Raw genomic sequence first — 25,384 nt, 5'->3', positions numbered from 1 at the left:
CCCTCCTTTTCCAATTTGTTGCCACCACAAAAAGCGCAGCTATGAATATTTTCGTACAAGTCTGTTTATCTATGATCTCTTTGGGGTACAAACCCAGCAATGGTATGGCTGGATCAAAGGGAAGGCATTCTTTTATAGCCCTTTGAGCATGATTCCAAATTGCCAGCCAGAATGGCTGGATCATGAACTCATTGACTTTTAAAGGCCTTTCCAGCTATGAGTATGGAGCTGTAAATTCCTAAGCTACAGCTTAGAAAGAAGTGTGTATGTGTAAATGCACATTTTTCTTGGCTATATGACTTTTTCGGGTTTCAAATTCTGCGAATTTACTCCCATCCAAATGATTATATGTTTTCTTTTTAGTAGACTTCATAGCTCCCAGTAGGACTCTTCTCTGTTATAATCAAAGATTTGGGAAAGAAATCTGCCTTTTCCATATGACTTTATATGCTTTCATCATATCTCTGTCTCAGTCTTCATCTTTCCAATCAGAAGAAACCCAATTGTTCTATCTCCCCTCATATAGCAGTCACTACTCACTTCTCTTTCTTTCTCCACAAGATCTTTGTAATTGTTCTTCCAAAGATATTTTCCAGTCTGGTTATCAGGCAGGCAGTTAATTTATTAAGCACTTGTATAAAGCAATTAAGTGTAAACCATATCCCTGTCCTCAAGGATCTTACAAATGAATTTGGGGAGATATGTGCACATAAAAACAAACCTAATGAACCCAAAAATGTAAGCTAAAGGCCACTAGTGGAATAGTCAAATGTGACAATAAATGGAGTTCAAAGAGGAAAGAATAGAGTGTGAACTAAGGCCATTGGGGAAGGCTCCATGTGGAGGTAGCATTTGAGTAAAGCCTTGAGGGATGAGCAGGGAAGAAGGGAAGGCACTCTAGGAGCAAAGACGTAGAGGAATGCCTAAGGTGTGCCCTAGAGACTAATGTGCCAGACCATACCTTGTACCTCTATCTCTCCAGGTCAGATACAGGTGACTTTGGGCCAGGAAGTAAATGCTGGGGTCATTCTGAGGGCAGCGACACATGGACTTTTGCTGGCAACTCTGTTGGAGGATGTGCCCCTTATGGAAGAGCTGGAAACCCTGAGGGGTCAAATCAGGGCAGGTGAGAGTTAAGGGTTTTATATAGGGCATAGCAGGAAGAGAGAAGGGCTAGTTCAGAGGAGGAGCTCACCCTGGTTATTGTTTCTGCTCCATAGCCCCTAAAGGAGACAGTTGGACCATTGTCAAGGAAACTTACCAAATCCTTGATAGACTCTACCCCAAGTTCTTGAAAGGTAATATGATCCACACTCCTTCCTTTAACCATTCTATCCTGAACTGAAAATTTGAGGGTGCTGGATTCTAATCATCTGGGCTCTTCCACTTACTCATTGTATGACCTTGGCAAATCACTTCCTTTTTCTGAACTTGCTTCCTTGGCTTTAAAGTGGGGAGGGGTTGAGAGCCTAGGTAATAGATTTAAGAGTCCTTCAGTGGGTTATGAGGAACCTTTTCCCACCAGATCTACAGGCCGTAGGCTGGGAGACAGAGCGTCATCTGTTGGAGGTGGATGAGTGGCGAGCCACGTGGCCCTTGCAGAAGAAGACTTTGTGAATGCCCTGCTGTCACCTGGATATAAATGAGGCCAGATGGGGACCAGGAATGCTCTGGAGATGGATCAAGGGAATAAGGAGGTTTCTAGAGAAACTGAGCCACTGTCAACAAAAGAACCTCTCATGTCATCAACTTTTCTGTTTTCTTTAGGCGGGAGTACTTTATCTGTGCTACCATTTTTTAAATTACATTGGACTCTCCAGATCTGTGATGAGTTTTATTTTTAGTCAACCCCAGAGTAGCCACATTTTAAGCTGACACAATAATATAAATGATGGATATATTCATTAAGTATAATGATGGTATATAGTTGACGAGTGATGAAGCCGACATAGATAGAAATGAGCCAGAGTCTGCATGTTGGGATCCATTTTTCCTCCCAAAATGTTAGTCCTAGAGTTTAGCAGTGTCAGTGTTGAAGTCACTCAACTTCCCTGTTCCCTAACCATGCTCTGCTACCAAAGTGTCAGGCAAAAAATCCCCAGAGAAAGACTGCCACTGTCATCATAAGCACTGCATTGAAGTTGACAATTCGGGCCCAGCGTGGGTCCTCAGTAATGTCCTCCAGTTCCTGGGCTCTTGTTGCCTCTTCTGAGGGAGGTGTAGAGCTGCTTGAACCACTTCCTGTCATCCCACAGAACCAGAGCAGACACCGGCGGAGTAGGCTTGGGGCTGCTGGTGAGGGTTCTGAAGAAAAAGAAGACAGTATCCAGTGGATGGTGCCCCCTAAGCCTCCCACTCTTCCAAAGAAAGAACACAGTCTCCTCCCCTGTACTTGTAGACTTAGACCTGGGCATTGTGCCCTGCCCCTAATAGCCAACCTTCCATTTCTACTGTGTGCTCCAGCTGGCCATTCTGCACAGGGAAGTCAGGGGGCCCTGCCTGCCGCTCATCCACGTCCAGGTCCTCCCGCTCTTCCTTACTGTGACGGAGGCTGAATACAAGGCGGTGGAGCTAAGAGAAGAATTCGTTGGTTCATTTGATTCATTCAGTTGATATCCACTGAGTTTAGTGTACCATGGGGAATGCTGATACCACTAAGACACAGTCCCTTCCTGTAAGGCATTCAGTCCAGGGGGAATGAGCAGTTGCACTCTGGAGAAGGGAAGCATCTGGACTCTAGGCCACACTTACATGTTTTTGGGGTATGGGTGTTGTGCAGAAGGATATGGTGAGAATTATGATACAGGAACAGATGAAAAGCAAGATGGCAAAATATAGGTAATGAACGCCACAGAAGAGACTGGGGCAGGAGGAGGGCCGGACGCAGCTGCCAGTGCCAAAGTAGAACTCTGGGATGAGGCGGGCCAACCCCATCAGCAGGCCCCCAACTAGCCCCCAGAAAGCACCCTGGTGAAGAAAGAAGTGGTCACTCTTAAAGGTAGCCCCCACAACCCCAGGAACCCTCCCTACTAGTTACTCCTAAATTCCCTTAGTTCCAGATGCCCTGCCATCTAAGTTCCCTCTCTGTCTAGATCTCTAAGGCTCACTGGTTCGTTGACCCTGGGCACAAAGAGAGCAAGGATGAAGACTGCTGAAACTGGTGGAGCCAGGTAGCTGGAGATGGCTTGGATGTAGTCAAAGAGCTGACCGCCTTGTGCAGCCTGGACCACAGGGAGCCAGGCAATTGAGACTGCAACAATAAATAGCACCCAGAGCCTAGGAAGAACAGAAAGGTGATGACTGGACCCAGTCATCTCTACTCCCAGCTCAGGCTCAGATGTTTGTCTCCAAGGAATGTTTCCCAGAGTCTTCCCCTCAGGGCTGAGGGTTGGATCTCACCTGCCCACCAGTAGCAGCTCTCTGTCTCCTGCTCGGGGTCGGAGCCTTGTGTAAATGTCCATAGTGAAGAGGGTGCTACTGCTGTTGAAGATGGAGGCCAAGGAGCTCATGAGAGCAGCCAGCATGACAGCCAGCATTAGTCCACGAAGCCCTAGGCAGGAAGAAGATGGTGAAGCACTTTATAACCAGACTTAAGGGAAGGTAGTGATCTGGTGGAAAGAGTCCTCCATTGAGAAGAAATTCTGACCTTACTACTAACTCGTATAGCTCTGGATAAATCACCTTCCCTTTCTGGGCCTCAATTTCCTCTTCTTTTAAAGAGGGCTGGACTTGATCTCTAGCGACTCTTGCAGCTCTAATATTCTCTGACTAATGCAGATGTCTACTCTATTCCCCACCTCCACCCCCATGTCCCATCTTACCATTGGGCATAAGTTTTACTACCAGCAGTGGGTAGGCAATGTTGGAACAGCCAACCTCTGTACCACAGATCTGCTTACACACTTCTGGAACCACACATGCCACTTTATCTAGAAGAGGACCAAACAAAGCTAGAGAAAGACGGGTCCTGACAGGGAAGATGAACATTTATATATTTGGGTTTGGGACAAGAAGCAAAGTCCAAGAGCAAGGACCCCTGATTCTTAAGATCATAATGGAGTTGAGCTGTTACCTGGGTAGAGAATTCGGCTAATCATTCCTGGCATGACCATCAGGAACATGGGCAACAGTTTCAGGTAGCCACAGAGGATACAGCCAGCTTTAATGTGAGTCAGGTTCTTCCCTGCCAGGCACCTCTGTACAATAACCTGAGACATGAGAGAGATTCCCTTGGCTCAGATCAGATTCTCAGATCCCAACATTCCCATTCCCCCTTCATCTCCATACCTGGTCACTGCACCAATACCAGCCGGAGACAATGGTGAGCCCCACCAGCAGAGCTGGCCAAGGTAAATCTCCAGACACTGGGTCCCGGAGAAGATGATAGGAGTCAGCTCGAGGCTCGTAGCAGGAGGGTGAAATGTTGCCCACCATGGGGTCCTCAGAAAAGGTTTGTGTGGTCTTGGCTTCCAAGTACTTGTTAAAGAGACCTGTATAACCGCCCACCTCATTGAAGGCTGGCACAAGGAGAGAGGACAGTCACAAGTCCTGGTGACGTAGATTTGCCTTTTCCCAGGGATCTTCCTATTAAAGGCTCAAGCTTCCTTTTATCCATAAAATTCCACCCCTTCCTAAGAAACTGAGGTATCCTGTCCTCAAACCTATAGTTCCCTCCACCCCAAAGAACTCAAGGTTCTGCTCTGTCATACCATAGCCCATGAGAATGAATGCTCCCCCAAGAATGACAAAAGTCTGGACGGTATCTGTGTACATCAGTGCAGCCAGTCCCCCTGGAAGTCAGAAGAATGGAGTCAGAAGACATTTCTCTTCCCCTCATCCCACCCCTAAAAAACAAAAATAATGATGGCTTCATAATTTTGAGGGCACTTATGCAACAATCATCTTAGTCCTTATTGGCACCCTGAAAATAGGATGCTAGGGCAGGAGCTGTTATGTCTGCTTGACAAATGAGAAAATGGGTGCTTGCTTTTTAAACCCTTATTTTCCATCTTAGAATCAATACTCTGTATTGGTTCCAAGGCAGAAGAGAGTTTTGGGGGTTGTGATTTGCCCAGGGTCACATAGAACGTGTCTAAGGTCATATTTGAACCCAAGACCTCCCATCTCTAGGCCTGACTTTCAATCTAAAGAGGCACCTAGCTGCCCCCAGAAATGGATGTTTTTAAGAAGGCCATCTTAAAAAGAACTGTGACAGCTAGAGTATGGCCAAATAATATGAATAAGAATGGTGAGACCTAAAAACCTCCCCATTGCTTAACAGAACTGAGCAGTTAGTCAACAGAAGATAAGATGGACCAGCGTGTGGGAGTTATTTTATTTGACTCCCAGAGCTCAGGACTAGGAACAATAGGGAGAATTTGTAGAGAAAAAGATCCTGGCTAAATTAAGGAAGAACCTAATGATCAAAGCTGTCCAAAAGAGGGAAGGGGCTGTCTCAGGAGGTAGAGAGTTTCCTGAAGCTGAAAGTCTTTGAGATAATGGAGTGGATGATTACTTCGGGATATTTGCTGAAGAAATACTTCCCATTCAAGTAGACGGTTAGATTCAATTTGGAGTTTTTGCATCATGGACCCCTTTGGCAGTCTAGTCAAATCTCTGGACCCTTTGAAGGGTTTTTAATGCATAAAATATACAGAATTGCAAAGGAAACCAGATACCAAAAAGTAAAATGCACTACCTGGACTAGATGATCTTTTCAGTCCTTTCCTATGTGAGATTCTGAGGATGAGGTTGCTGCTTTGCCCAAGGCCATGCAACAAGGCCAGGCTGGCACACAGAGCTTTTGCCTTTTTGCTTGTTTTGTTTTTCCTACTGAACCATTTGGCCTCCCTTCTGTAGTAGTGTAGCACTCCATTTTATAATAGGTCATAACTCCTTTTTCACTCCAGTAAGTGTCATGTCAAATCTGCTATTTGCCAGCTCATATGACTTTGGACAAGTCATTTCCCCTCTCAAGAGGCAATTTCCTCATTTTTCATTTGACGACCCTTTTAGCACTTTAATCCAAGAACCTTGGTGCCACCTCCAGCAGCACTACAAGCCAACAGGCTTGGAACATTTGCCTTCTTATTTGGAATCCACCAGGCAGGGAGAGAGCTCTGATCCTACCCTGCCATCCAAACCAGCTAATGAGGGAAAAAACCACCTAGCCTGGCCACATGTGCATAAAACCCTAAATTTAAAAGGCAAGGTGATTCTTATTCCTTCTCCCTACTAGAATGTCCCACAAGACAACAGTGCCATCCTATTCCCTATTGTAGGCCCGCCTTGCCTACCTGTCACTGTATAGATCATGGTGATGCCTAGGAGGGCAATAACAGAGGCATAGATATTCCAGCCCAGAGCTTGTTGAATGAACACAGCCCCAGAGAACATGTCCACCTGGAGAAGGTCAGGTCAATAGGGAAAACATTAGGATTTAGGCATCTTGTCCTCCAGGATCCAGTTGTCTTATCTCCTATTCTGTTCCCCACAGGACCCAAAGATCATATCCCTCCAACATGACAGCCATGCTACCTCCCACCCCATCCCCTACTTCTACATAGTTGGTCCCTACAGAGATTTTGGTGAAGATGTAGAGAAAGAGCGAGAGCACTGTAAGATAGAGACGGATTCGATGACCGCCAAAACGCTTTCTCAGGTACTGGGGCATGGTGATAACTCCTGCCGTCAGGTACACTGGGGCAAATAGCCAGCCCAAGAGCAGCACCACAAACAGGGCCTGGGGAGAGAGATTACAGGGTTTTCAGGAGGGTACCCCCACCTGGAGTAGGAGGTTCAGGGAAACAGGTCTGTGTAGTGTAGCATTATCACACTTGCTGCCTGAACCAGGTTAGAATGTAATTGGGGAATGTTGGAACAGAATAAATTAAAAAATGCAATAAATAACCATAATGTTAATTTGTGGTGTTCTTAGACAATACATGGCCTGTAGGGATATGCTTCGATTTGAGTTTTGTTACCACTGCTGTAGTGAATTGGAGGGAGGTCCAGGGCTCTGAAGGGAAAAGATTCGGATCCAGTGTGTGATGAAAATTGAGTTCATTTAGGAACTGTCTAGGAAACAGGCCACTGCACCCCAGGAGTTGGGGAGTCCAACAAAACAAAACCTGCTATGGACAATGTGATGGTTAGATTGGGGTGTCTCTGTGGATAGGGGGAAATGGGATCGGGAGGAAGCTGGGGATCAGTTCTGTGCCTCTTCAAGACCATCATCATCATCATCATCATCATTCAAGGTTATCTTGTCCATCCACCTTCCTCTCTAGAAGAATGCCCTTCCTAATCAGGTTTCAGGTGGAGTATTTGGAGAACTTCCAAGGAAGGAGAAGCTCAAGGCACTTTCCCCAGCTTCCACGCCTTTCCTTCTGTGTCTCAGATTCTAGATTAAGAAGTTCTATCTCAGAGTTAAGCTCTAGGCTCTTTGCTATAGGAGCCTTTACCTCCATCTCTGGGAATCAGTCCTCCACAGAGATACAAATGGTGGTTCCCACAGGACAGCAGAACCATTTCTAGCAGATGGTGAGACTGGAGAAGAAAAGGGAGTGAAACTCACATTCCACTCAAATCCTGCCACTGCTAGTCCACTTGCTGCCCCCGTCCCAGCCAGGCCCACAAAATGTCCACTCCCGATGTTGCTGGCAAAGAGAGAGGCTCCAACCTGCAAGAATTGGGATGGGAGGGAGTTGAAGTCAGGAGGGAATACCCTCTATTCCCCTCATTCACTTTCACATTCTTCCCAAACCCTTTCCCATGATACTCCCACCCCTTTTCCAAAGCCCTTTCTCACCGGCCACCATATCATACTCCTTCCAGCCAAGAAGTATCCTCCTATGGTCCCCCGGTTTGTCCGGCACATGGACTAGGAGAGAAAGGAGGTGGCTGCAGCTGGCTCTGAGGGGTAGGGATAATAGCTGAGTAGAACATTTGGACCAGCCAAGAGGATAGCATTAAAGGGGGTGGGGAATGAGGACACGGATGGGGGCAGGGGTTGGGCTAATGGGATCATCTATTTGTACCTCATTAGTGTCCTCATCACATTCCTCAGCCTTGTCTCAGTCTGAATATTAACTCCAATTCCAGCCTTCAACCCTAATCACATGATCTTAAAAGCATAAGATGTTAATGCTGAAAGAGACCTAAGAGATCCAGACTCTCATTTAAAGAAGAGGAAAACTGAGACCCATAGACGTTCAATGACTAGCCCAAGGTCACGAAGTGGCAAAGTCAGGATTTGAACTTAGGTCCTCTGATTCCAAATCTAGGGTGGGTTCTGACTGTTTGCTTTTTACTATACCCTATTCCTTCCCTAACTCCTACCCAGATTCCTTTGATTTTGAAAGCCAGACTTGTTAGCTCCCAGTTTGTGTCTTTCTCCTTCAGAGAAAACACAGTTCTTTAAGAGCAGAGGACTGGAGATCAAAAGATTAGACTCCAAATCCTGGATCTACCATTAATTTGTTCACTAACCTTGGGCAGATCATTCTCTTTGACCCTCAGTTTCTTCTTCTAAAAGTTGAACCAGTTGACATTTCAGGGCCTTTCCATTCTAGAACTGACATTCTAGTTTTCTAGGACACCAGGTGTCCTATCCCTTACCCCTTCCCATGAGCTATTCTTGTCCTCTCCTCCCTCTGTCCTCTCTGATCCAGCCCAAGCTCAAGACATAATCCTTTAGCTTCTCACCCACAGACCGACCCCGATGACCAAAACGAAGTAACCAGCGATGACAACGATGTCTGCTGGGTTGTCAATGAAGTTCCTGGAGTCTGCCATGCTCTCCTCCATGATGCCTCAGCTCTGCCTCGAATCCTGTCTGGGCACTGGCCTCCCCCTAACTGCAGGAAAGGATTGACTCCACCTCCAAAAGTTTAATGGTTACCCTGGGGGGCACTGAGCCGAGAAGTCCCCATTTGGCATTCCCAGATATCTGGTACCCCTACCCTCATCTTTGGCGAGAGAGCCTCATGCTCAGTAGTAAACAAGGGTGAAGATATTGTGGGGTGGGATTTATGTTGATGACTGATTCTGGAGAGGAGATAATCAGATAAGTATAAACCAGCTCCACAAAGAAGATTGAGTCATAAAAAAAGCTGACAAATAAGTGAGTGTCCATTGATTGGGGAATGGCTAAATAAATTGTGGTATTTAAGTATAACGGAATTCTGATATACCTTAAGAAGCAACAAATATAAGGAACTTAGAGAAACATGGGTAGACATATAAATTGCTGCAGAGTAAAGGAAGCAGAACCAGGAAAAGGATATACAAAATATATATACATATCTATATATGATATAGATGAAAAGAATAATACATAATTATAATGACTAATCTCAGTCTCTGAGATTTTTTTTTTAACATTGGAAATTTTATTTCCATGCACAGCAGGGGAAAATTTATTTAGGAAAAAAATCAACAAAACCATAAATAAATTAGACCCATATTGAAATAGAAAAGTCAATTAAATATTCAAATGTATGGATATGCTTCTCAGATAAGCTTCTGTTCCTTGTTCTTTCTTAAGAGGTGCAGTTCTTCCCAACAAGTCTGTTATGAAATGATTGATCCCAAAGGAAATGCACCTCCCTCCTTTCACTAGGGAGGTTGAGAGCAAGTATGGGAACATATAACATATCTTCTTTCTCTTTCTTTCTCTCTCTCTCTCTCTCTCTCTCTCTCTCTCTTTTTAACCCTTACTTTTTTTTATTTTTTATTTTTTTATTTTTTTTATTTTTAAACCCTTAACTTCTGTGTATTGACTTATAGGTGGAAGATTGGTAAGGGTAGGCAATGGGGGTCAAGTGACCTGCCCAGGGCCACACAGCTGGGAAGTGTCTGAGGCCGGATTTGAACCTAAGACCTCCTGTCTCTAGGCCTGGCTCTCAATCCACTGAGCTACCCAGCTGCCCCCCCCCCCCACTTACTTTTTATCTTAGTAACAACTCTAAGACAAAAGGGTAAGGGCTAGGCAACGGGGGTTAAGTGACTTGCCCAGGATATAACAACTATGAAGTGTCTGAAGTTAGATTTGAACTTAGGCCCTCCCGATTCCAAGACCTATTTGTGCCACTTATAAACACTCTCATGAGTTGATGTATTAGCTGGTTTTGCTTTATTAATTTTTGTTAAAAGAGAAGTTTCACTAAAGTGCAAAGGGGATAGACTCTCTCGAAATGAATGTGATATAAAAACAAAACGTGTCAAATTTGTGGTTAAAGACCTCCCAACTCCCTTATCCCTGTTGGGTACACCAAAGTCTTGAAGTCTCAGATTATCATTGTATTTTTCCTCTTCCTCAATCCAACATACATTTAGTCCCTCAATGTTGTTAATTTTACACCACTGATATCTCTCGCATTGTCTCTTCCTTTCTATTCCCATGTATAAAATAGCCTAATCCAAGTTCTCATTATAACTACTTGAACTATTCTAACAGTTTCCTAGGGGCAGCCAGGTGGCTCAGTGGATAGGGCATTGGGACTGAAAACAAGAGGACCTGAGTTTAAATCTAGCCTCAGACAGTTCCTAGCTATGTAACCCTAGACAAGTCACTTCATCTCTGTTTGTCTCAGTTTCCTCAACTGTAGAATGGGGCCCCTGAAGAAGGCAAACCACTCTAATATCTTTACCAAGAAAACCCCATAAGAATGGGGTCATGGAGAGTTAGACCTGACTTACCAACAACAAAAAATAGCTTCCTACCTGATTTTCCTTCTTCCAGTCTCTTCCTTAATCTTATACCCACTGCCACATTAATCTTTCTAACACATATCTCTGATTAGGTCTTCCCAGTTGCTCAGGAAATGTCAATGGCTTTCTCTTCAGTGGGCAGTTAAGTGATAAAATATAATGCTCAGAGGATTGGACTTGGAATTAGGAAGATTTGGGTTCAAATTCTTCCTAGACACTAATTTTGTGAACCCTACGCAAATCACTTAACCTCTCACATCCTTAGTTTTCTCTTATGTAAAATGGAAATGGTAAAGATAGCACCTGTGCCACAAGATGTGGCATCAAGTTAACTTCCAAGGCCTTCCATAGTTTGACCTTTAACTAATATTTCCACATATCTCACCTACAAATACCCCACATCACATAAAAACTGTTCCCCTTACTGTGCCCCAAATACATCTTACACTAGTAAGTTGCCATAACTTTGTTTGGGCTGCCTTTGTTCCTGGGTTTGCACCCTGCCCCCCCTTGGCTGAGAGAGGCAGCAATAAATTCAGTCAGAAGACAATTAAAATGCTGGCTTTGCCATGACCTTGCCTTCTATTTTGCTGAGCAAATGAGTATTCCCTCAAGAATAACAACAAAACCCCTCATACTATGTAATCCAAGCTTGACTTCAGAAAAGAGTGGAGAAAACACACTTCTGTCCCTTTACTGTAGGACAGGTATGGGAATGGGGTGCAGTGGGGTGGGGTGGGGGACTATGCCTATGGAATATTGTATATATTATCAGATGCAGTCTGATGTTTAGTTTTATTGAGTTGGTTTTTTTCTTTTTTATAAAAAAAGTCATTGTTTAGACAACTCCAAAAGACTTGTGATGAAAAATGCTATCGAGGGGGCAGCTGGGAAGCTCAGTGGATTGAGTCAGGCCTAGAGACAGGAGGTCCTAGGTTCAAATCTGGCCTCAGCCACTTCCTAGCTGTGTGACCCTGGGCAAGTCACTTGACCCCCATTGCCTACCTTTACCACTCTTCTGCCTTGGAGCCAATACACAGTATTGACTCCAAGATGGAAGGTAAGGGTTTAAAAAAAAATGCTATTGATCACCAGATAAAGAACCAATGGAGTCTGAAAGTAGATCGAAGCATACCATTTTTCACTTTATTTTCCTTGTGAAATTTTTCTTTTACATGTCATACATATCTTCTTTCCCAACATTACACATGTATAACCTGTATATAACATAGGCACAGGTAAAACCTATATTAACCGATATGAGAAAGGAGGGAGAGGAAGGGGTAGAGAATTTGGATGGCAAAGTGTCAGAAAACAAATGTTAACAATTGTTTCTACTTGTAACTTGGGGGGGGAAATACAATAAATACTACTAGAGGGGAAAAAAATCTTTGTTACAAAGAATAACTCTCTGGGTAGGAGAGGAAAATGATATGCTCAGAAACAAATGTAAATTATAAAGTAAAAGGTATCCATTAAAAGGAAGTTACTGAAACATTCCATGCAGGTGGTGATAAGGCCTGGAAGTTGATGTCAGTGTTACTAATAGAGAAGGGCATGGTTGTGATAGTGTAGCAATGCTGATATGGGCTGAAATGTCCCACAAACCCTGCCAAGTAGCTGTACACAATCAAAAGAACACAGAAACAATAACTAGTTGATAGAAAGGGGCTACCCTTCAGATAAGACATATGGATGCTTAGATTCACAATTACGATCCAGAGAAAGAACTGTGGGAGTAGAAACACAGAAGAAAAACAACTGCTTGATCACATGGGTTGATGGGGATAGGATTGGGAATGTAGACTAAGTGATCACCCTATGCAAATATTAATAATATAGAAGTAGGTTTTGATCAATGACATGTAAAACCCAGTGGAATTATTCATTGGCTATGGTGGGGGAGAGGGGGAGGGAAAGAACATGAATTATGTAACCATGGGAAAATATTCTAAATCAATTAATTAAATAAAATTTTAAAAAAAGATTCACATCAGTTTTCAGACATAACCTAGACCCTTGGATGAGGGTTTCTGGACAGCAAGTACAGGTACTTCAATTTTCTAGTCACATAGGACTAGGTTCAAATAATGCTCAATTTTTATCCTCACTGCTTTCCTTAGAGTGGGTGTAGAAAAGAGCGAAATTTGACCTAAAGTTCCCTGGGGTATTTAATGTATCATTAGCATCCCATTTACACTGTGGTTTGCTCTGAGTGGGCAGAGTGGACCATGGGTAAATCGACGTCAAGTTCCCTAGAGACACAAGGCAACAACTGCCCAAATAAACAACCGCTTCCTTAGTAATTAAGCAAGATAAAAAGCATTCCTGAGAACCTCAACACCCCCTCTCTTATCTTTTTACCCTTTTAGTCTTACCTTTCCTTTCACTCTTTGCTCTATCTCCATCTCTACCTTTGCTTACTTCTTACTTCCTTGCCTTTTCTTAAATACTTACTTATTATACTAGCTACTCTGTTACTATATTCTCTTATAATAGAGTTTTCTTAAAATAAATAAAGCTTGTTTTCTTGGAATTGAGTCAGTTGGAGTCATTAATCAATTCTTTGATTTTTAAATTTTATAATTTTTTAGTATTTTTAAATTTTTTTTATCAGTTACATGTAATAACAAATTTCCACACAAGTTTGGGTTTATGTTTAAATTCAAAGCCCTAAAAAACCTTGTCTTAGTTATGGCTCTGCCATAAGTACCTAAATTGCTTTTGACTCTAGTGTTTTCTTCTTCTGATACTTTCCAAACCTTAATTGGTTTAATCTTAATCTTAGATACTAAACTTCTTGGATTCCTTGTTCCCTTAGAGATCTGCTATATTTGTCTCCATTTCCTTTCTATTTCTTCCTTTTTTTCCCCCTTTTTCTTTTTTTGTTCTTGTCTGCCATATACTCCAAGCCACGAGAGTTCATTTTTTAGAATTTGGAGAAAAAGAGAATATACTAGAGAAAAGAGAATATACATACTCACAATAACTGGGAAAAGGTAACTAGAAGTGTATACAAAAGAAAATTACCTAGTCCCAGATCAGGTGATACTTAAAACTATCTAACAGTTACAGTGGTTCCCAAACTTTTTTGGCCTACCGCCCCCTTTCCAGAAAAAATATTACTTAGAGCCCCTGGAAATTAAATTTTTTAAAATTTTAATAGCAATTAATAGGAAAGATAAATGCACCTGTGGCCATCACTGCTCTCCTGGATCGCTGTAGCACCCACCAGGGGGTGGTGGTGACCACTTTGGGAATCACTGATCTAACACTTCTCAAGGGTCTTCAATCTGTCTTTTCCCCAGCTATGAAAATCTTTGCTGCCAGCCTTTAAGCTTCTGAGTGAGCTTCTTGGTCCATGGGGAGAGTGAAAGATGTTGGATTCAGAGCTGTCCATTAAGATTTCTGGACTTATTGTCAGCCTCAAGATAGCAAAAAAAAATGCTGCCTTGGTCAAAAAAGCACTCCTACCCCCATCCTAGCCATCAGTGGAAGGAGAGTTAAAGACAAAGCAGATGTTGCACCAGTGAATTCCTTGTACTTTTCTGGTCAATACATCTTAAGGGAGACAACTTAAGAGTTGAAGATCTCTAATTCTTTAAGGAGGATAATGATGAAGATACAGATTTGTGAGACCTGATTAGATCTAAAGAAAGATGTTCTGGGAATGGGAGTTTAGATGACACCTGCCATATGAAGTCGACTCTTCAGACCCAGGCCAAGAGCTGTTCAGAAAATACCTGAGAATGTTTACTTGCACACCATGGGCAGAGGTGGGGATGAGGTGAGACAGGGGAGAATCTAAGCCACCAGGATGGCACAGGAAACTATAGGATTCTGTGGGAAAGAGACATTGAAAGATTATCCTGACAGTGACCCCAAGTTCAGTTCCCTTGTAGGGAGAGCTAATGAGCTATTTGGGTGCTTTGTGGTTGCTGTATTTGTTTATAAGCTCTTAAGAGATCTTCACAACTTACACATCTTCTATGAGGTGAAATAAAGGCTGTCAACATACACTAATTGTACACTGAGTGTGTATTAGGGATGACACCCACATCTAAGGTAACCTGCACAGAGCTATACTTAAAACTTTTTTTGAAGATCATCTCTAGGTGGAAGCAATGAACCAGAGAGAAACTGAACATTTTGGGGATCAGATATCAGAGATATAAACTCAGTATATATGAACCCCTCAGAATCTCTTGAGGAGCTAGGCTATGGATTGCACTTAGGGGTTACAGAGATCTAGGATCAAAGACCTTGGGTACTTAGGCTGTACCTTTCAATGGGATCACAGAGACTTCGGGGAACTTCTCCAGAAGAATAGAAAATCCTTGGGTTAAATAGGCATTCTGTTGTAAGCTGTTTGTTTTGGGTTCTAGGAGCACTGATTTGTTGCTAAATTGGGGGGACACTTTTCAAAGAAGTGGAGGCATGAGAGCAAGATGCAAGTAAATGAGTGTGCAGACCAGCAAACCAGAAAAAAAGAAGACAGATATGTAGCAGAGGAATGAACTGGCATTGAAATTATGTCAAGCCAGCAATTCTACTTGATACTTCTTTTTTCTCCTTTTTTTTCCCCAGAGCACAGAAATGATTGGCTTTGATTTCTACTGCAGCCTTGTTTTAGGTGTGGGTGTTTATTATTTGATACTGGTAATAAATTACAGGCCCATTAATAGTGATTTTTTTTCTGAGCCTATAAATTTGTGGTTTGAAAGAAGGAAAGCTAACTCATGGGAGAAGAGATTTCTATGGTCTAATTCTGGGGTGGGGGCAGGGTATAAACCATTTAAAGATAGAATTTCTGCAATTCTGGTAATAAAATAATTCAGAACATACCCACTAGACTGCCTTTGAACCTGATGAGTGAGAATTAGTAAGGAAACAAGCCTGATTGAGGGGCAGGGGAGGTTGTTTTATTTCTTCCTAAGACCACCTGAGGTATACTAACAGCCTGCATCACATACCCACAGCCCTCTACATTTATAATTAGTTTGTGCATTCTTCAGTAACCAATCCTTCTCTTTCCCTCTTCCACCACAAAAGACCTAATTGGACAATGGCTAAGAAGCTATAGCCTACTAGTATATAGAGAGTGCTCAGAAATGTATTGAATTAATGAATGGATAGGCAGAAAGCCAGGAGATAGAGAACTGGGTTCTATTTCCAGCTCTGACACCAACTCAGTGTGGCTTAGGGTAAATAATCCTACCCCTTTTCTGCATGTGCTTTTTTCCCCTTTAAAAAGAGACTGGATAGTCTTTTTTTTTTTTTTAAACCCTTAACTTCTGTGTAATGGCTCCTAGGTGGAAGAGTGGTAAGGGTGGGCAATGGGGGTTGAGTGACTTGCCCAGGGTCACACAGCTGGGAAGTGTCTGAGGCAAGCTTTGAACCTAAGACCTACTCTAGGCCTGACTCTCAATCCACTGAACTACCCAGCTGCCCCCCAGGATAGTCTAATGAATTTTCTAGCTCAAATTGTCTGATTGGGGGGGGGGGGGAGGGAAGGAGATTCCATAGCTTATGTTTCTGGGTTCAGATTAAGTGCTTCAGAAGGAAAAGAATAAGAATTGGCAAAGGCTGGGTGGTCGGGCACGAGACTTCCCTAGCTAAATCATAAACACAGGAAGCCAGTTGGTGAGATGTGTATTTATATAGAGATAGGTGAGGACAGCAGTGAGGGACACTCAGGATGCTCAGAAAGTACTCTGAGGCAGAATTTGGATCCTCAGTTTTCTAGGACCTGGTCCCATTCCCTTAAGCGCTTTCCTTTCTTAGTAAGATGCAAGTGCTTTAAAACCTAGAGAGGGATCCTATTACCCACAACTGGGGAACCCTAGACAAGAGCCCTCAACCAAGTTAAGTATACCCTGAAAGTCTATTCCTGTGGAGTGGCTTGAGTCAACCAGTGTAAGGCTGACTTCACTTCCCCCTTTTCCCTCCCCCTCCCACTCCCTTCCCCAGAAGGGGATTCACTACACACTCCTTTGTCTCTCCATTCACATTCTCCCGAGGGATGGAGCTTCAGGGAAGAGTTGGGCCGCTTCTGAGAAGGGCCACTTCCCAGGAAGCCTTGTTTCCTGTAGGAGGGAGAACACCTCCCTCGAGGTGGTCCTTATGTGATAGGTGTGGACCTCCTGGGCCTGGGTTCTATTTAATGGGCACCTGGAGCCTTGGTCCATTCTTAAACCCGACCTCCCTTTGGACTGGAGTCTTAAGGGATGGGAGTCTGCTGGTCTTGGGTTCTAATTAAAAGGCAAAGTGCTCTGGGAATGTGCTCTATTTTTGAGCCAGCCTAGGGGAGGGAAAGGACCTCACTTTGGACAGGGATCTAGTTCCCCAGCCAGGCTTCACTGGGAACGTAGTCTAATCTGGAACCAGCTTTTGAGGGGGGAGGGCGGGCCTTCCTTCGGTGTGCAGCCTCTCCTCGGAATGGGTAAGAAGGCCTTTCTTGGTAGGGTTCTATCCTTGCGGTGGGACCTCCTCGTGGGAGAGTGGGTGGGGGCTCAACCGAAGAGCTTGAAGAAGCAGGACTGGCAGTAGGGCTTGTCCGCGCGCTCCTGGAAGGAGCCCTTGGTGAGCGGGCGCAGACAGAAGGTGCAGGTGAAGTGGTCCGGGTGGAAGCGGCGTCCCAGCGCCGAAACGCAACGGCCGGTGACCGGGAGGCCGCAGGTGGCGCAGAGGGATCCGCGCCGGGCATGGAAGTGGCTTTCGCAGAGCGGGCGCCCCTCGTGCTCAAAGAAGCTGCCTCCCGAGAAGGGCGTAAAGCACTCCTAAAGGTGGGGACGCGAACCAACACGCCAGAGCAGGGTCAGGGCAAGCTGGTGGGCCCCGGCTCGTCCCTCACTACCTCCCCGGCTCGCCGCGGCCCTTCTCTACCCCTCCTCACCCTGCAGACGAAGCAGTCCGGGTGCCAGAGCGCACTCAGAGCCGAGATGTAGTTCTCCAGGATCGGACCCTGGCAACCTTGGCAGCGGGGGGCGAACAGCTGCAGAAAATCCCGGCGGCAATACGGGCGACCCTCCCGCTCGTGGAACCCTGCGGATCCGGGCAAAGGGTGATGGAATCAGAGGAAAGACGGCAGGGGGGACGAGTCTAAAGGGTGAAATCATAACGGGGGGGGGGACAGGGAGGGTGAGGAGAAATGTCCGAGGGGTGATCCTAGGGGCGTAGGGAAACAGACAGGTGCTGGGTACCCCAAAGCCCCTTTTCTCACCCTCTTCCCCAAAGGGTTCCCCGCAGCTGACGCAGCAGAAATGTTCAGGGTGCCAATGGGTGTCTAAGGCGGTGACCATCTTCTATAATAATAATAATAATAATAATAATAGTAATAATAATAGTAATAATAATAACAACAGTGTACATTCGGTATCATTTTAAGGTCTGCAAAAAGCTTTACGTATGTCAATCAGAAAGGAAGGGCAGGTGGGGACCCAGGTGGTTAGAAGTGTAGGACTCCCTAGAGTTAAAAGATTTCGGGGAGGAGGTGAGGATGGGGGGAGGGCAGGGGCGGGGAACCCGAGAGATGGAGCAAGGGCCAGGGATATGGAAGGGAGCTTCTAAGCAACTGGGCTCACGTGGCGAATGGGCTGATTGCAGAGACCACAGCGCGGGGAGAAGCGCTCGAAGTAGCATTCAGGGCAGTAAGGGGCCCCGTCCTTTTCAAAGAAGCTGCTGCCTCCCAGAGCCACGGAGCACCCTCCGCATAAAAAGTGCTCTGGGTGCCAAGTCCGGCCAAGAGCTGTCACTACCTGCAGGGAAAACGTGGGTCAAATGGTCACATTAGGGCCAAGCTGGGGCTTCTTGGGTCCCTATGAACTCAACGTGCCCCCACTGAATTTCTAGAACAACCCAGGATTACACTAAAATGTATCTGTAATCGATCTAGTTCATTTTATAGACAAGGAAACAGTTACTTCAAGGTTAATCTTTCTCCCTAAATACATTCCTCCCTAAATACATTCCTCCTCACTCCACACTGTTTTGTGTGGCAGTGCCATTCCCTGAGTCTGCCATGGTTTCCAGGTTAAGGGGTAATCTTTGACTCTCCCCTCTCAACTTCAGCTCTCACATACAGTCAGTCGTCAATACCTCTGAATACCACCTTTCCACATTTCTGGTAGCAGACCCCTCCTGCATATTCCTACTCCTACTCTGGTAGAGGCCCTGCCACCAATCATTTACTGTTGCCTTGGTCCTTCTGGACTTCACAATAACCAACCCTTTCTCTCCCACCTCAATCCATTCTTCACCATGCCCAAAGATTCTTTTCTGCCCAAAGATTTGGTCATGCACTCCTTTATTTCCTTTCCACTCCCCTAGGATAATACCCTTTTCCTTGTACTTTGAAAAAAATCTCATAAATTTAGATATAGTTTTAGATTAAAGTTATGTGTCATGTCCCCCTTACTAGTCTATAAGCTCTATGAGGGCAAAAAGCATGTCTTATCTAAACATGGAATTTCCCCCAGTGGTTTTTTGTTGTTGTTTTTTTAAACCCTCACCTTGTCTTAGAATCAATATTATGTATTGGTTCCAAGACAAAAGAGTGGTAAGAGTGAAGTGATGGGGGTTAAGTGACATCCCCAGAGCCACACAGCTACGAAATGTCTAAGACCAGAATTGAACCCCAGACACCCCCATCCCCCCACAACCCACCCCCCTACCCCAGGCCTGGCTCTCAAACCATTGATCCACCTGGCTGCTCCTTCTCCAATGTTCTTTGCCTATAGTAGTAATACTTCAATGGGTCTGAGATCTTGGTCTTTCTAAGGGTCCTGCAGATCACAATCCCACAATCCCATAGAGATGTCAGAGAAGAGGGAAACTGAATGAAGGCCATTAGATTTGGCAAAAAAAAGTGGTCACTTGTGACCTTTGAGAGAAGTTTTCAGTAGAATGTTGGGAACGGGAGTCAAAATGTAAGGAACTGAAAGCTTAGTGGGGGATGAGGAAGCGAAGGAAAAGAATGTAGATTGTTTACTTTTTGGCAATGTAGTGAGTGAGATGGAAGACAGATTAAGGGGACAGAGTTAGGGGAATTTTTTCTAAATTATTGGGAAGATATGAGCATATATAGGGTGTCCCAAATATTTCAATGAAATTTTAAGCATATCTGCATATGCTTAAAACTTGTATGTATAGGGGCAGCTGGGTAGCTCAGTGGAGTGAGAGTCAGGCCTAGAGACAGGAGGTCCTAGGTTCAAACCCCGCCTCAGCCACTTCCCAGCTGTGTGACCCTGGGCAGGTCACTTGACCCCCATTGCCCACCCTTACCAATCTTCCACCTATGAGACAATACACCGAAGTACAAGGGTTAAAAAAAAAAAAAACAAAAACTTGTATGTATAGTATATACACATATGCTTAAAAAATACACACACACACAGACATACACACATATATGTCACCTAGCTGCCACAGAGGTTAATCTTAGAAGAATAGCTCCTGGGGGCAGCTAGATGACTCAGTGGATTGAGAGCCAGGACTAGAGACTGGAGATCCTGGGTTCAAATCTGACCTCAGACACTTCCTATCTGTGTGACCCTGGGCAAGTCACTTAACTCCTTCTGCCTAGCCTATAACACTCTTCTGCCTTGGAACCAATACACAATATTGATTCTAAGACAGAAGATAAGGGTTAAAAAAAAGAATAGTTCCAATCTGCCCTCTAATTGCAGAAAGTAATATTTATATAGTATTTATTCATTATTATTCATTTTATATATTTATAATTTATTTTTATAGTATGTACATTTTATATATAATATAAATAAAATAAATACATATAAAATATGTATATTTATTTATTATGCTTTGAAAAATGCTTTATTTTTACATATACCATATATACATACATGTATGTATATGCACATACATATAAATGATCTCATTTTTATCTATACAACTCCAAGAGGGAAGTGCTCCACTTTATAGATGAGAAAACTCAGGTTCAGATAGGTTAAGTGATTTGCTCAGGCTTACACAGATAGGAAGTGTCTGAGGTTAGACTAGAACCCAAAACTTCCTGGCTCCTAAGTACAGCACTGGCCAACATACCATCCTGCCTCTAAAGGTTTTAAGGTGAGGATGACCTGAACTCAGTGAAACAGGAGGTGAGATCATCTGCTGAGAGTGTGGAGAGGTGGGAGTGTTGAAGGCTGTGTGTTCTTAGAAGAAGAGAAGGTCTAGAGTGAGTGATAACAACACATAAAAGATCCGTTAAGCAGTGGCGAGGCCATAGCTGAAGTCGTGCAACGGGTCTACAATTAGGAAATGGAACACTTTTGTAACTCTCCAATAGGAATCCATAACCTAGTTGTTGCTGGTGTATCTCCTATCTATGAATCTGCTTTTCTTCCCTCCTCTCCTTTTCTACTCACCTGCCCAGCAATGGGTTTATTGCAGGAACCACAAAGGCCCTTGGCCTGGGTGGGGACTCCCTGTCGACTGAGGTCTGACTGCAGCAGCCCCAGCATGGTGTCCAGACTGCCCTCAGTGGTGGGCCCTGAGGTGGTGGTTGGTGGTGTGGTATCACTCACTGAGCTCAGTTCTGGTTTTGGGGTAGACCCAGAGGCAGGAAGCTATTAGGGTATAAAAATTGAGGCATTTGCTATTTGGACCCAGTCTGCTTTACTGAGCTGAAGGGGGTGGTCTTGGGACAGGGAAAAGGTTGAGTTGACCTCTGATGGTTTGGTGGGTGCAGGGATCACAGTGGCTGGGGCTAACCAGGGCCAGTACCCTCCCTGGGGACCTTCAGCCCTTCCATTCTGCTCACATGGTTCTGGACACGGAAATCAGAAAGAGACGCCATCAGCTTGTCCAGTTCCAAGGTAGCTGAGGTGGCTGAAGGTTTTGGCAGTGAAGGCGTCGGGCTAGGGGGGCTGCAGGGAGATATTTAGGTGAACAGCTTTCCCTTAGGTCTCAGATCCAGGAACCCTATCTCAATCCTCCCTCTTACCAGCCCCTTAAACCCAAAGAATACAGGTATCTGTATCTGCAGTCTCCATGCTTTCAATTTTTACCCCAGAACTGGGGTTCCAGCTACCAGGCTGTTGCCCTTCCCATTTTATCTCCAAGAGCCTTACGTGGTGGGCCTTTTCTTTTCCTCAGATTGCTCTTCCTTTCGTTCCCCATCAGTGGCCTTGCTGGATGGGAACTGGGACATGATTTCATCTGGTTGGAAGGAGGGGTTGTCAGTCTAGCTATTACTTGTCTCTTCCCCCTTGCCTTATTCTCATTACCTCATTACCTCTTACCTGTGATATTGAATTGGGTGGCATTGAGCTCTTGTAGTAGGCGGTCCAGCTCACAGAGCCCAGCACCAAGGACACCACTGGACGAGAATGGGGGTGCTGCAGGCTTTGGGGACCGAGGCTTACACACGGTGCTGGAGCAGAGGTAAAAGGGAGTGGAGATGGGGGAACTCAGCAATAGAAAAGACAGACCAATGTCATGGGTGGGGGTGTGTATGGAGCAAGCCCCTTAGACTTGGAAAGGGGCAAATCCCACTGTCTATGGGACATTCCCACTCCCTTCACCTGTATAGATGGTCTTTGTCTCCTGAGGCCCCAGAAGTTTCCCTGGCCACCTTCTGCAGAGAGAAGCAATGCAACTGAGTCCAGAGAGGATCTTCCCTCCCCAATCCAAGAAGCCCACCCTCTTAGTGCTGCTTTTCTTACCTGTTGTTGCTGGGTATAGGGAGGAGGAGCCGTGGTGGCTTCTTGGGGCTGGTCCCTAAGAGCCCCAGCCCGGGGAATGTGGGATGTTGTAGACTCCAGGTCAGACAAAAGAGCATCTGTGAGAGGACTCTGAATGAGTGGTGTGTGTGTGTGGGGGGGTAAGTTGGAGGTTAAGGGGCTGGGTTGGTCCAGATTCGAGGAGGTAAATGTTTGAAAGGGATTTGAAGTAAGAGTTAGGGTCAGAAACCAAAAGTTAGACAACCACAGGGACAAAGGCTTCAGGAAACCACACAAGAGTGGAGCTGGAAGCAACACAATATGGCCAAACTGTTTTATCCTTGGCCAATCCTGGGAGCCATGCCAGGTTGGGTGTTCAACTTCTGGTCATGAAAGCCCTTCTATTTGTATAGCAGTTGTGTCATCTTATCCTTAAGACAGCTTCTATGAGGTCATAGGATTATAAATTGTAAGGAACATTATAGATCATCATGTTTAATCTTTTTGTTACTCACTCCAACTTGCTCATTTTACAAAATAGAAAACTAAGGCCCAGAGGGGGCAGCTGGGTAGCTCAGTGGAGTGAGAGTCAGGCCTAGAGACAGGAGGTCCTAGGTTCAAACCCGGCCTCAGCCACTTCCCAGCTGTGTGACCCTGGGCAAGTCACTTGACCCCCATTGCCCACCCTTACCACTCTTCCACCTATGAGACAATACACCGAAGTACAAGGGTTAAAGAAAAAAAAAAAAAAAAAAAAAAAAAAAGAAAGAAAACTAAGGCCCAGAAAAAGTTAAGATATCTGACATTCATATATATGCATCTTAAGATTTACAAAAGATTTTCCAGTTATCTAGACTTCATAACAAGCCTGTGATGAAATTACTGCCATCTAACAGATGGAAAAAACAGAGAGGGCTGGGGCCAGGTAGGGTAACACAATGGATAGAGCACCAGACTTGGAGTTAGGAGGATCTGGGTCAAATCTGACCTCAGACACCTCCTAGTTGTGTGACCCTGGGCAAGGCACTTAACTGTTTGTCTAGCCCTTGCCCTTCTGTCTTAGAGTTGTTACTAGGACAGAAAGTAAGAGTTTAAAAAAAAAAAAAAGGAAAGAAACTGAGAGGGCTGGAGGTTTTGCTAACAGTCAAACAGGTAGCAAGAGATGAGATTCCAGGTCGGGTCCTTTGACTGTAATTTCTTTCCCCAGAACACCACCACACCATCATAGCCTCCTACAGTTGAAGAAACTCAAGTCCACCTAACTGACTTGCCCTAAGCCTCATAGTACAGAAGAAAGAACATGGGCTCTGAAGTCAGATTTGGGTTTAATCCCACCTCTGCCACTTACTGGCTATGTGACCTTTGACAAGTCATTTTATATGCCTAAACCTCAGTTTCCTTATCTGTAAAATGGAGGGGTTGAACTAAACAGTCTCAGACAGAGATGCCTTCCAACTCTAGGGTCTAATTATCCAAAAAGAAACAAGTAGAAAGAAGAAAGGCAACTTTATGTGGTGGGTAGGTTACTAGACTGGGAATTCAGAAGAGTTAGGTTCAAATTCCACCTCAGAAATTCACTTAACCTCTTCTGGTTCTCAGTTTCCTCATCTGTTAAAATAAAAGAGCCTCTAAAGTCCCTTCTGGAGCAACTAGGTGGTGCGGTGGATAGAGTACTGAGCCTGAAATCAGAAAGATCTGAGTTCAAATTTGACCAAATTGGACCCTTACTAGTTATATGACCTTGGGCAATTTCGCTTAGTCCTCTTTGCCTCAGTTTCCTCATCTGAACTGGAGAAGGAATGGTAAACCACTCTGGTATCTTTGCCAAGAAAACTTCAAATGGGGTCATGAAGAGTTGCACTCAAACTAGAATGAACAACAAAGTCCTATCTGGCCCTAAACCTGACACTAGGAGATGATATGCTTTCTTGGATACTTCATTGGCTCTTTTGGATTGTTGTCATCCTCTCTTCTCCAACTCAAATTGGCCTTTCTCACATTTTTAACTATTTATACTTCTGGCCTCATTTTCCAATTAGATGATCTATTCCCCAGCCTCTTCTCCCAAACATCTTCAAGAGGGCCCCCCAACCTTCATTTCAGCCCTCATTTAGCAATCTGCAAGACTCCCCCACTCTTCTGATTGGCTGTTTTCCCCCAACTAGGACCTCTGGATTGGGTTACCTACCAAAGGCCACAATATGTGATCCAAGAGGGGATAAGGGGGAGGCGGAGTCACCTGGTAGGGGAGAGATAGTCACCTGGAGAGAAGTGTACCCCCAGGTGGCCTGACTCCCCTTCCCAATCTTTCCTCTCCCCCTCCAGGACTCCCGCCTTTCTCCTACGATACAGGCATTTGCCCTGCAGCTCGGAGCTTTCTCCTACAGACCCACACCCAGAAATCCTCCCTGCCACCAACCTAACGCTTCCTTTCCGCTCCCCTCTCAGAACCCAGGTATCTGGTCCCTCCACCCCACTTCCCGGTCCCTCTAGGTTTTTCCATCAGTGGACCCCAGTACCTCGGGAGAGAAGGGGGAAAGGACAGGAGAAAAAAGCAGGAAGGGAGAGGCAGGAAGGGAGACGTGGAGCTAAGCAAGAGGAAGGGGGGTGGAGGGAGGAGAAAGAGAAGCAAGAGGAAAGGGGAGAGAGGCAAGGAGAGGCGGGGAGTGGCTCAGACAGAACTGAGGCATAAATGGAGAGATGAGAGGAAGAGAGCCCTTAATGGAGAAGAAAAGGCAAGGATGGATAGAGAGACGAGAGAAAGGGGTGCGGTGTAGGGAAGCAGAGGAGAGGAGACGATGGGATGTGGTTGAGAGAGGCAGATGGAGGCATCGGGGGATGGAAGGGAAGGGCTTGTGGTCCCGGGGCTTCTAGCCCCACTCACCCAGGTCCTCCATGGCTGGGGTGCCGGGCTGGCTGGCTGAGGGGTAGCAGCAGGGCGGGGGCTGTGTCCGGTTGGGGGGGGCGGGAGAAAGGGGGGGGAGGGG

The 25,384-nt window shown here is 45.0% G+C and overlaps 3 protein-coding genes across 6 annotated transcripts in view; 1 reads left to right on the top strand and 2 right to left on the bottom strand.

Moving 5' to 3' along the window:
- Positions 1 to 1,821, top strand: part of RUSF1 (RUS family member 1) — an 11,699-nt gene extending 9,878 nt beyond the window's left edge. The window contains exons 12-14 of the mRNA XM_044661158.1: positions 983 to 1,126; positions 1,221 to 1,298; positions 1,526 to 1,821. Coding sequence (XP_044517093.1) covers positions 983 to 1,126; positions 1,221 to 1,298; positions 1,526 to 1,617 — 314 coding nt within the window. The 3' untranslated portion in view covers positions 1,618 to 1,821. The remainder of the gene's footprint in view (positions 1 to 982; positions 1,127 to 1,220; positions 1,299 to 1,525) is intronic.
- Positions 1,822 to 8,808, bottom strand: SLC5A2 (solute carrier family 5 member 2). 3 transcript variants are annotated; one of them, XM_044661133.1, is made up of 14 exons: positions 8,707 to 8,808; positions 7,811 to 7,882; positions 7,577 to 7,681; positions 6,578 to 6,742; positions 6,297 to 6,402; positions 4,710 to 4,790; positions 4,288 to 4,517; positions 4,073 to 4,208; positions 3,822 to 3,929; positions 3,400 to 3,550; positions 3,108 to 3,276; positions 2,752 to 2,967; positions 2,415 to 2,571; positions 1,822 to 2,322 (listed from the first exon to the last, which is right to left on the bottom strand). In XM_044661133.1, the coding sequence occupies exons 1-14, from the start codon at positions 8,806 to 8,808 to the stop codon at positions 2,084 to 2,086; spliced, it is 2,037 nt and encodes a 678-aa protein (XP_044517068.1). In that variant the 3' UTR covers positions 1,822 to 2,083. The 3 variants fall into 3 exon arrangements, with proteins under 3 accessions (XP_044517068.1, XP_044517074.1, XP_044517080.1); XM_044661139.1 differs by having other exon boundaries at positions 1,822 to 2,304; positions 2,439 to 2,571; XM_044661145.1 differs by lacking the exon at positions 7,811 to 7,882 and having other exon boundaries at positions 1,822 to 2,304; positions 2,439 to 2,571.
- A 7,540-nt stretch (positions 8,809 to 16,348) lies between these two features.
- Positions 16,349 to 25,333, bottom strand: TGFB1I1 (transforming growth factor beta 1 induced transcript 1). 2 transcript variants are annotated; one of them, XM_044657541.1, is made up of 11 exons: positions 25,282 to 25,333; positions 22,378 to 22,516; positions 22,260 to 22,301; positions 21,978 to 22,108; positions 21,807 to 21,894; positions 21,497 to 21,602; positions 21,102 to 21,302; positions 18,297 to 18,470; positions 17,936 to 18,017; positions 17,609 to 17,757; positions 16,349 to 17,492 (listed from the first exon to the last, which is right to left on the bottom strand). In XM_044657541.1, exons 1-11 carry the CDS (start codon positions 25,292 to 25,294, stop codon positions 17,226 to 17,228), a joined length of 1,392 nt encoding a protein of 463 aa, XP_044513476.1. In that variant the 5' UTR covers positions 25,295 to 25,333; the 3' UTR covers positions 16,349 to 17,225. The 2 variants fall into 2 exon arrangements, with proteins under 2 accessions (XP_044513476.1, XP_044513475.1); XM_044657540.1 differs by having other exon boundaries at positions 22,260 to 22,312; positions 22,401 to 22,516.
- Positions 25,334 to 25,384: the final 51 nt, after the last annotated feature.

Source organism: Gracilinanus agilis, chromosome 1 (assembly GCF_016433145.1).
Source record: "Gracilinanus agilis isolate LMUSP501 chromosome 1, AgileGrace, whole genome shotgun sequence".
NCBI classification, from domain to species: domain Eukaryota; kingdom Metazoa; phylum Chordata; class Mammalia; order Didelphimorphia; family Didelphidae; genus Gracilinanus; species Gracilinanus agilis.
The sequence above is the reverse complement of the archived record's forward strand: the minus strand, read 5'-3'. Positions and strand labels throughout refer to the sequence as shown.

Coding starts and splice junctions, on each gene's coding strand:
- SLC5A2 (XM_044661133.1), bottom strand. CDS start 8,808: ATGGAGGAGAGCATGGCAGACTCCAGGAACTTCATTGACAACCCAGCA. Junction 7,883..8,706: donor TCATCGGGGTCGGTCTGTGG/GTGAGAAGCTAA, acceptor TTTCTCTCCTAG/TCCATGTGCCGGACAAACCG. Junction 3,551..3,821: donor AGTAAAACTTATGCCCAATG/GTAAGATGGGAC, acceptor CTTCCTGCCTAG/GGCTTCGTGGACTAATGCTG.
- TGFB1I1 (XM_044657541.1), bottom strand. Junction 22,302..22,377: donor AGAAAAGCAGCACTAAGAGG/GTGGGCTTCTTG, acceptor GAAGGTGGCCAG/GGAAACTTCTGGGGCCTCAG. Junction 21,895..21,977: donor CACCCAATTCAATATCACAG/GTAAGAGGTAAT, acceptor CCTTCCAACCAG/ATGAAATCATGTCCCAGTTC.